Source organism: Apaloderma vittatum, unplaced genomic scaffold, assembly GCF_000703405.1.
Source record: "Apaloderma vittatum isolate BGI_N311 unplaced genomic scaffold, ASM70340v1 scaffold920, whole genome shotgun sequence".
NCBI lineage: Eukaryota > Metazoa > Chordata > Aves > Trogoniformes > Trogonidae > Apaloderma > Apaloderma vittatum.
Window position 1 is genome coordinate 11,863 of NW_009695973.1, and position 11,154 is coordinate 23,016.

Here is an 11,154-nt window from a genome sequence, read left to right on the forward strand (position 1 = left end):
ACTTTTATAGTCTTGCTACAGCTCTCAGTGAAGCCAGGTTGTTCTCAAGATAAGGAAGGGTCACAGGCTCACAAGTTTATTTCCAGAACGAAATTGTGCGAGTGGTGACCTAAGACAGAAGCCCAGACCCCTCGAGCAAAAATCAAGTTTGTGATCTAACAACAAGAACAGCAATTCCAAAACATAGACAGGGCAGTGTTTTACAAAAGAGGCACTGCATTTAAATGAACTTACAGGAAGAGTGGATACTCGGAAAGCTTTTTCTGCCTTCAGACACCAGATCTGGATCACCTGTGCAGTGCATTTCAGAGTTCATTACTCCATCTGGAAAGCAGCGGTAAAAGAAATCGGGACGCGGTCTACAAAAGACACCATGGATATTAAAAATATAAAAGCTGTAGTAACAAATAAACCTCAGGATTATTACATTTACTGCTTATTACATAGAGAGTTCATTCCCTCCTGCCTTAACACAGCTACAAAAATCATAGAATCATTGAGATTGGAAAAGACGCTTAAGATCATATGGAATTCATTATCTTGCTGAGAACAGGACTGGCAACAAAACAAGAGGCTGAGTCTCTTAACTGCAGTGAACAACCCTCTGAGTTTTTTGACCCTACTCTGAGGTGAATGATAGCACGTCGGTTTGACTGCTGTCACACTGATCCTGAGCTAATAAACCATGTAGAGAGGCAAGGCGAGTGACTACAGGTTCAGAGACAAGCTGACAGAGCAACTAGTTGCCTGTGAGTGCAGGCAAAATGAGCTCATGTCTGCCCGAAGAAGATGGTGCAGACATTCTTAATTATATTTCAAAGGCACTCTTAAAATAAAAGTGCCAAGTGCCATTATTGTCAAGGCGTCAGTACTGTAGCAGAGAGGGTTCATCAGAAACCCAGCAAAAATACTGTTTCATCAATGCTGCAAAACAGGTGAACACCAAACACAGCACTGGACTCGATTAAATATTCAGATTCCAATACTCATTTTTCAGTTTGAAATTATTTAAATTTTTCAGACAAACCCAAAAATTACCTACAAAAATTCTTTTAGAGAGAGTTTTTGTTTGCTAGTATTTTCCACTCAAATTCATGCTTCCTTAAAAAAAAAGGCCTACCTAGGAGTCTACCCATTGCTTAGCTCCAAGGTTTGTTCTGCCATGCATCTTGGCGTTACCTGGAAATAGCATATTCAGTAACAGGATTCATACAAAATGCAGGTGTTGGGCTATACAGAGACACAACTGATTCCTGTTTAATCAGACCAGTGGCACTGGTATCTGCATTTCCACATGCTGTGGCTCTTCCCTTCTGTGCTGCCAATTTAACGACCCGATTTCAGCTTACACCCTTCCTTTCAAACTCCTTGTTTGTCTGGATCTGCCACAGTTGGATGTCACATAATGAAGTTGTACAACACCTGCACCAGGGAAAGGACAGATTCACAGGGGCCTGTTTTAATTCAATATGTTTTGGAGCAGCAGCAATCTTTTTATCAAGATGTATTGTGTTTGCCAATCTGTCTTCACTTCTCTTAACAGTTAAAGCCATCATTTATAACATGACAAGACTTACCTTCCCACTATTAATTTAATAGTATTTGTGCAGACGCCATTCAGAGCTAGAGCCAAGGAAACAGCTACAAAACAAAATGAACAAAAAGAACAATAATAACCTAAACACCAAGCTATAAATTGCAGCATTACATTTACAGACTGAAATCTTTACTGAACTGAAAACAAAACAATATTTGCAGCCTATTGGTTTTCTTATTATCCAAACTAAGGACAGACCCCAGAGCATCATAATCACGTGACTGACTTTGTCGGAATCATAGAACAGAATCACAGAATGCTTTGGGTTGGAAGGGACCTTTAAAGGTCATCCAGTCCAACCCCCCTGCGGTGAGCAGGGATGTGCTGATCTAGATCAGGTTGCTCAGAGCCCAGTTCAATGTGACTTTGAATGTTTACCAGGATGAGCCTTCTACCACCTCACTGGGCAACCTGTTCCAGTGTTTCACTACCCCCATTGTAAAAAAGTTTTTCCTTAAATCTAGTCTAAGTCTATCCTCTTTTAGTTTAAAACTGTCACCCCTTGTCCTATCTCAACAGGCCCTCCTAAAAAGATTGTCCCCATCTTTCTTCTAGACTCAGACCAGGACAGCTCCCCTAAAGTACTGAGAGGCTGCAATAAGGTCTCCCCACAGCCCTCTCTTCTCCAGCTGAATGACCCCAGTGCTTTCAGCCTGTCTTCACAGCAGAGGTGTTCCAGTCCTCTAATGATTTGTGTGGCTTCCTCTGGACTCGCTCCAACAGGTCCATGTCCTTCCTGTGCTGAGGACTACAGAGCCTAACGCACTACTCCAGGTGGGGTCTCACCAGAACAGAGCAGGGGAGCAAAATCACCTCCCTTGACCCCTTCTTTACCTTGTTCTGCTTTTACTTTTGCAAAATCTTACTTCCTTATGCAGAGCCAGTTCTCCTATCACGCTACTTGCACAGGCATAAATCATCAGATGGAAGCAATTATCAGCGAATCAAGTGTTGTGTTTATCAGTTTTGCAACTTACTAGAAGCAAAACACATGCTCTTTGGGTGAAGGAGAACTCCTGTATAGACCTATATGTAAAATATACATACACACACATGTGTGTCTTTATGTCTACTTTCAGGCTCAAGAATTGCCTTTCAGCTAAAACTAGAATTGGACAATTTCTTATTTTTTCTTTCAAAAATATTTCCTTTCTGGGACTTTTGATCCCAGGATTAAACAATTTACCTAACACAATTGGAGTAATAAACTAGAACTGTCATAGTAGGTACCACTGAATCATCTTTTTTATTTGTACTTGCATGCTGAGTCCCCAAACTTTCTGAAGAACCTTATCTAAAGCCTGTGGATACCTCTGCCTTGATTTCAGTGGCACTTGGATCCAGTGCATACACTCCTTTTAGATTAAAACTGATTTAATGTTGCAGTCCACACTGTAGCTCCCTGTTAGAACACAAGAGCCACTGAATTTTATTTCCCATCAGAAAAGAAACTATCAGGCAAATCTATGATTTCCAGCAGAACAACTGCAACTTTTGATTATGACAGCTACACAAGCTATTTTCTCACTGGACTGCTGCCCCAGATGCTGCTTTTCAGCAGTACTCATCCTGTCTCCATAAAATCTTTGCCTGAGGATATTATAGATCATAAAAATGTGTGTTGTATAGAATCTATTCTTCTTTAAGTTAAAAAAAATAAGAAGTCCTCCATCAAAGCAAAACCAGAGGTTTTCTCAGATTACAGCAATAGCTGTCAGCAAAAATAAAAGAACAAGTCAATCCTAGAGACACTGACACTGTTCAAAAAAGTGTTCCACTTTGCACACCTGTGTTCACAGTGACCACTCAATCCCATGCTCCCTTTTTCCTCTCAATTGTTTTCTCTTAGTTATTTACAGTGATTTTCTGGTGAACTGCAAGTTTCCACAAAGGTAAATGCGTATGGCCAGCAATGTCACAGCACTGCATTCTCTTTTTTTTTTTTTTTCAAAAAAAAGGAGATGCAGAGATACCTGCTTTCTGAGACATGCAGTAAAGTTTACTTTTTTACACTGAGCTTCATCATCGCATACCTGCTTTCACTGTTGCATACTCCTTATGATGGCAATCCAGGTGTCACATGACAGCGTGACTGCGAGCTGACAAACAAATTGCATTTGCTCTCATTTTGTTCCCTTTAGGAAAGATTTAGGAAGACACAGCCCAACAAAAGTCATATCATCTCACCACTAGAGAGGTGTAGGCACTTCTAGGGGAAGGATTAAGGGCACCTGCATTAGGAAGCTAACTTCTCCTTACCCTAGATCCACTGAATCACCTTTTTATATTAATGGCTATAGGAGCAGAAAAGCATTTTCACATCCTTTTAATCTTTGACCTATTCCACATAGGATGCCTAAAGAAATTCACCTCTTGGGGGACTTCTTGATCGTTCTTTATGAACGTTATGTGCCAGATCTCAGCAAATCAGCAAAGCTGCACCACAGTTAATGAATCTGAACAGCAGCTTTGCATCACTGGACACATAAACATACCGAATCATATTAATATACAGCACACTTGGACATAAATAAGCCACAAGAAGTTCCACACTTATGGCACATAATGAGCAGGGATACCCTGCAGAACAGGACATTAGGGTTGGTTTTTCCTTAATATCTGGGTAGAAGGAAGGATACTGGAGAAACTGTCACGTTTTCTCCTGGATCTTATAGAGGGAATCATAACAAAAGGTAAGAACAGCAGAAAAAATAACTGTCTCTCTAGCACAAAATAATATAATAAGTGATAGGGAAACTAATCCAAAGCTCCTCTCCTTAAACAACAGAGGGTGAAACTCCAAACTGTGACTGTATACATTTTATGAATCAGAGTTATTTCTACTGAGTGGATTTGTCAGGAAAATATCACTGTAAGACATTTCAGAACTTACTACAAATGACTGGCAGCAGCCAAAACAAAACTAGGATCGTGTTAGAGCAACTGGAGAAAGAACAAAGTATGGGAATCCAGCCTTATCTAAAATAATTTTCAAAGGTCAGTAAAACAGAATTTCAGAATTAGGCATATTTCAAACATACTGCCAAGAAAACCATTTGCAGTCCTTACTGCTTCAAAGTGTCCTCTGCTAGTGAAAGTGCAATTCTGGTCTCTGGCATTACCTACGTAAAAAGGATCTGGGCATATATCAGCAAAAAATGCCAAAAGACAGGCAGAGCCAGAGTTAGCTAGAACATTTTAAGATTTACCATCCTCATTGTCTGCCTGCTTCTCTGCTCAAAGCTGCTGCCTACAACCATAATTAGACCTCACCCATAACACCAGTTCACAGTCTAGGATTAATTGCACATCTAACACCACTGGCAGTTTAACTTGAAACATGAGTGTGCGATTAGAAAAGCTGAGCCATGAGCATAGATTTTGCAATGGAGAACAGTAAACTCCAGGAGAATGCCAGAGAAAACAATGAGAGGAGTAATTTCCTACACTAAGCAGTGGAGTCTCACAGGACTTTCTAGTCGAACCTTTAATTTCAAATAGCTGCAAGTATAAATAAGAGGTTAAGTAACAGATAGGCTGTGGCAGAAGAATATACAGCTGAACAGTCTCTCAGAAGGTCTTCTCTTTGCTCATCGAATTCTGGCCCTTAGTAGAGAGACTGTGGAATTAAGGAACAGAATTTGTACATTTAGAAGCATAGATAAAAATGAAGGCTTTTGTGAGATGGCTTGCAACTATAACTGTGCTGAAAACTACTTGTAACAAGCTGTAATGGAGACAGGTTTTCTTCAAGGCTTAGACTACAACTGGAATCAATCTCAGAGCTATCACAAATTCTCCGTCTTGAAGTACAACATACGTTACCTAAGAAAGCCTCTTTAATTTCAGTCTTGTCAGTTCGGCGGATTATTTTCACCACAAAAATGACTGCTAGTGGCGTAAGGAATGAAATTGCCTGTAAGAGATAACAAATACCATGTGTGAGAGAGCATCAATTCCTTTTTCAGTCCAACTGATTAATAATTAGTTCCAGTTAGCTCCATTTAAACGGGAAGGCTGAATGATCTTTGTCAAACTCCTGACCTTAAGCAAAGTGGGATGATTTGTCTTTGCAACTACAGGGCAAACTAATACATTAAAACTGTAATATAACTGTGGGCTATAATTGATTTGCAATTGCCTGGAGCTGCATTTAAAATGTCAGCTTCCTAAATGAAAAAGCAACAGTCTATAAGGTCCACAAAATTTATACACTGATCCATACAGATCAAGTACATTTTTCCACACTAAGCATTGCTCCAGAAGGCAGCCCCTTTGGGCTGTGCTCTCAGTAAGACCCTTTTGAACATAACAGCACCAACTTTCTAACATTCCAAAATGTTCTTTTATTTTACATTTTGATTTTGGTTTTAACTATCGTTCTTGAATGCACTGCAAAGATCATGTCCTGTGATTCATTTACAAGTGTTTGGATGTGGAGCAAATTGTTTAACTTTATTCAAAAACAGAAAAACATCAACAAGTATATTCAACGGTTAAGCACTACTGTTGGACAGGAATCCTTCTACAAGGAATATGAAAAGGCATCTGCACGTCACTACACACACTTCATCTTCAAGAACATCTTCTTCATCACAGAGCAATTTAGACTATGGTTGGTGACTCAGTGTAAATGTGTCAGTTATCCAAAAAGCATCCTGTCCTCCCAAAGCATGTATTTATTGGCTTTCTCCAGAGAGATATATCAGTTTCTCCAAAGCACAACACCAAGGAGTTTTTCATTAGTAGCTTGCCATGGAAGCTATGATTTTGTTCCCAACTGGTCCTTCCATCATCCCTTCTGTCTCAGACCTTCAGTTGCAGAGGCAGAAGGCAACTTAGAGGCAAGGTAGTCTGTTTATGCTTCTTGCTGGCTCTGGTCTAAGTCTGAAATCTACAAACCTCTTTACAATCCTGTTTGTTCAAAAAAAAAACCAAACAACCAAGGTCTTTCAAAAACATTTATTCTCTTGAAGAAAAGTAATTATTATTTGGGGGATTTCTAGCAAGAAGGCAAAAATCAAGGTGTATATGGCACAAGGGGCACCAGAGCTTAAGTAAGATAATGCTATCTCTGCTGAGGCTGAACAGTGTTTTACTTCTTCAACAGCCTCACTGAAATGAAGATCAGATGGGACAGACATGTTAGGACAAAAGACATGTGACTCTCTTTATGTTACAGATTAATCCTAGTCCTCATTTTATGCTTTTAGAATATCTGAGTAGGGAACAACATGCAAATGCACCGGATTTGTTATTTTGGTAGCGTGTCTTGGACCAGATTCCCTTACCTGCGTCTGCAAAATATTATCTAACTCTGTGATCCATGCAGTTTAAAACACAGTCTGGTGTCTGCTTCCCTTTTTTACATTTAGAAAGGCAGGCATCAGATTTTGCGCAAGGAGGTGCACCATTTCCACTTAAAACTCCCTTCTGCCTACAGTGTGTGTGAAATTCAAGTTAGGATGCCAGTGCCGTGATACTGCTCTAGAAATGTTCCCTTCTCTCTATCCTCAGCTATTATTTAATTTCTGCTTTCAGAGACAGAGAGTGAAAAAAATAATAATAAAAAGAAAGGTAAAGCAAAATCTAGAATTGTTATTTTACTTTCCACCAGGAAAGAAACGAAGAAAGATATCTGCATTCCATTGCTGAAGAACATGTAGAAATATAGCCAGGCTGACAGGCTTACAGTGGTGGTTTAATGGAGTTAGAAATCTTTTGAACAAGCAGGAGCAGCAGGAAATATCAATAAAGAATAGAATTCAGGTGGCAGCTTGTTCCAAACCACTTCACAATCAATCTTCAGAAATCTGGTAAAACTGCAGATTTCCTCATATTTCACAAACATATGGATTTTCGGGAGTGATGAAGAACTATTCATGTTTGCAGCACACTGCTGTTCCTTATGCAAAAGCATTAGCTAGAAGGTGGGTTTTTTTACTCTGCAGCAAAACCCACATATAAAGAAAGTTTGGCTTGCTAAAAACTCCTTTTTCTTTATTTTGCAAAAGGACTCCGTCTGGCTTATACCCATAACAGACTTGGCAACAGCCTAATGAGCAATACTTCCTCAGACGCATCTCAGTAATGTTTTCTTTTCCAGCAGCGAAATATTCCAACATTGTCTTTCTTTTGTGAAACATGGACTAAATTTCTCTCGTTCATTATTCATCCTGGCAAGCCAGAGATATGCTAAATCTACAGGGACTCCCACATACTTCCATGTGCTCAAGACAAGTTGACAGTACCTTACACTTTCCAAGACAAAGCATATTCACTGACGGAGAGCCAGAACAAGGCTCAGGTTTTTCCAGTCCTTGTGGCTCGCTTGCTACCCATGCAGAAGTCAGCTTCGTCTCATTTTGATCTGGGCTTGGAATATTCATAATGTTTCTCTTGAATTTAAATCTCTCAGCATGGAAAATAATCCAGCAGTTCATAAAGTCTTACAGATTGCTTTCTGGCAAGCCATAGCCATATGTTTCATTATCGGAGTACAACACCAGTAGCAAGAAAGTCTTTACATAATGGAAGCTTGTCATCAATGCTAGAGATGGATTTTTCTTCTTTTCAATTAAAGAAGAAAAAAAAACATTACGGAAAGTATCTATCTACATTTCTTAATTTAAGCAGCTGTTCACTGCCCTACTGAGATGTCAATGGTCTGAGCCAGAAGGAGAACACAGACTATACAAACATGACTTACTCAGACCAGCCTGGAAGTTTCACTCACCACAAAATATTCCAAAAGTTGGGTCTGTGGGAAGTGGTTAATGGGGAAATTGTGCTACCCACTGGCTACTGCCAAGAGAATAGAGGATGGACTAATGATTATGCCAACTGGTTTCAAAAATAGTTTCACCACCACAGCAAACCCCTGTACAATGGTTCACTACTGGTTCTTTAACTCTTCGGTTATAAACACAGATCAGAGAAACGATGTAGCAAGGTAATGCTCAGGATAAGGAAAAATGGCAGATTTAAACTCAGTCTTTCCTAGTACAACAATTTATAGTTTGAGTTTGAGGGTTTTTTTGTTTGCTTTTACATATCTGTCTTCCATGTGAGGAAAAACATAGATTTTCACCCATCCAGGCTGAAAAAGTCCCTAATAGAACTTCTTCATAGTGCAATATAAACAAAATGTTGTTCAATTTAGAACCAGACTTTTAGCCTCTGTCTTAGAAGGCTATATATATTGTTGCCTCATAAATACGAAGCACTTTTAAGTTGTTCTTTACCTCATTAAAAATTTCTGTAACTGAAGGCCTGAGCATTTAAAGCAATCAAACAAACAAAAAAAAAGCTGAAGATAAATTACATAGCTGATTTGCATTTATTTTGCACTCAAACCCTAATCTGAAAACTAAACTCCCAGCTTTACTGAAGACACAGGAAAAGCTGCTTTGACGTAAGGGTACACAGAAGTGACCTCATCTGCCACAGTCATTCCTGCAAAATGTCCACTTTCACTGAGGAAGCTTTTGCCAAGGCTGACCTACTTGTCTGTATGGAACTATACCTGTAATTTCTTAGCATTTCTCTACTGGTCTATCTAACTGCACTCTTATATATGTAGATTATCAAAACTGTTAACCATACCTAGCGAAGGGTATCAAAATCCATGACTGTGATAACCTTCTCTAGGAATGGTTAACAAATCATGGATTTTGATAACCTGCATTTTTGATATCAAAATCATGGATTTTGATAAGCAGACAAACATGAGCTGTGCTGGGGAGAGCCAGAAGAGCAGTGGCAGCAGAGAAGCTCTATAATTTATTTAGTATGCTTGCTGGCAGAAGCTAAAACAAAAGGTTTGTGTACATGGGAAAAAAAAATTTCAAAATGCCTAACATGCCTTAAACAAATTGGATTTCAAAATTTAAGCTCTTAACCTAATAAGATCATGGCAGGGTTTTGTCAGGTCACCCAACCAGCTAATTCAAAAAGCTTCTCTAATCATTTCTCTAGCATCACTCTAAGGTAACTCTAGCTTAAATCTTAAACTGTAAATTCAACATTCAGAAATTCGGTTGCCTGGTCATGCCACTTTATACAAACTCCCCAAGATTTCCTACATTTTGCCATTTTGGACATCCTTGGTTTGGAAAACAATTGTTATTAGAATTAAAGGAACATCCTATACTTCTGAAAGATTTCCCACTGCTTATCAAATAAAAGTATACTTAGGTTGCAGTCATCAAAGGAGCAGTAAACCTCTAGTACTTACAAACATAAGACGTGTAGGTATGTTGTCTGATTGCACCAAAGGATTTTTATACAGCCAGATCTCTTCTGGCTGGATAACCCGCTGGAATGGATCCAAAAATTCTGTAAAACTGAATATAACAAATAAAAATAATGTTTTAAGAAAATTTGAAACTATAACAAAAAAATCTATAGAGTCTTGGTGATTAAAAATTTCTGTCAAAGTTAATTATCGTATAGCATGCATGTATCCTTATAATTAATTGCTGTCCTACCTTACTGCTTTTTAGTAATACAATATTCATAAATATACACATAGGAAAATTATTTTTCAAGTCTATATGCAGTCACTTTGTAAAAGTTACATAAACACTTGCTGTGGAGAATAAATTGTCATTTCTTTTTTTTTGTGGGAAAAGTGTGCAAAGAAGATTGTGAGATTAGAAAAATCATGTAGCAGATGTTTTACCCTGAAGAAATTATATACCAGATATCAAATACAAAGTGTGTCTACTGACCTAAACAAACAACCAGATTCTTCTGGAAACTTAAGAAGTCTAGTATTGCAAGGAAAATATTTACTCTTAGATTCAGCTTCTTCAAATCTAGCATCGGATCCTACTCTCCAAAGATAGTTCAAAGTAAATTTCGGAAGTTTTAATGTTTTCAAAATGAAAACTTAAAATCTTTTTTTAAGTTCAAAAAACAATGACTTGTGCAAGACACGAAAGAAGGAAACTTTCTTTAGAAGACCCATTTCCAGGATTGTGAACTGGTTGAAGGGAAGAAGTCGGAGAGTTGTGGGGTCAATGGGGTGCAAAATTCTACCCCTGAGTCCCTCAGGGGTTCGTACTGGGACCAGCACTATTCAATATTCATCAGCAACCTTGATGAGGGAACAGAGAGCACTGTCAGCAAGCTTCTGATGGCACAAAACTGATGTGACACCCCAGCAGGCCGTGCTGCCTTCAGAGAGACACGGACAGGCTGGAGAGTTGGGCAGGGAGAAATTTTATGAAATACAACAAGGGCAAGTGTAGAGTCTTGTGCCTGGGAAAGAACAAGCCCATGTGCCAGTATAGGCTGGGGACTGACCTGTTGGAGAGCAGCGAAGGGGAAAGAGACCTGGGGGTGCTGGTGGCCAGCAGGATGGCCATGAGCCAGCAGTGTGCCCTCGTGGCCGAGAAGGCCAATGGCATCCTGGGGTGTATGAGAAGGAGAGGAGCTGGGTCTCTTCAGCTTGGAGAAGAGGAGGCTGAGGAGTGACTTCATTAATGTTTATAAATATGCAAAGGATGAGTGTCAGGAGGATGGAGGCAGGCTCTTCCCAGTGACATCCAATG

General features: G+C 39.3%; 1 protein-coding gene across 1 annotated transcript; it reads right to left on the reverse strand.

The window, feature by feature from the left end:
- Positions 1–234: 234 nt before the first annotated feature.
- LOC104276523 (phosphatidate phosphatase PPAPDC1A) lies at positions 235–9,959 on the reverse strand (the record flags this gene model as incomplete). Its single annotated transcript, XM_009872886.1, has 4 exons — positions 235–359; positions 1,578–1,641; positions 5,423–5,513; positions 9,834–9,959. Coding segments are annotated over 4 exons (406 nt in total), but the record flags the coding sequence as incomplete, so codon positions are not given.
- Between the last annotated feature and the right edge of the window lie 1,195 nt (positions 9,960–11,154).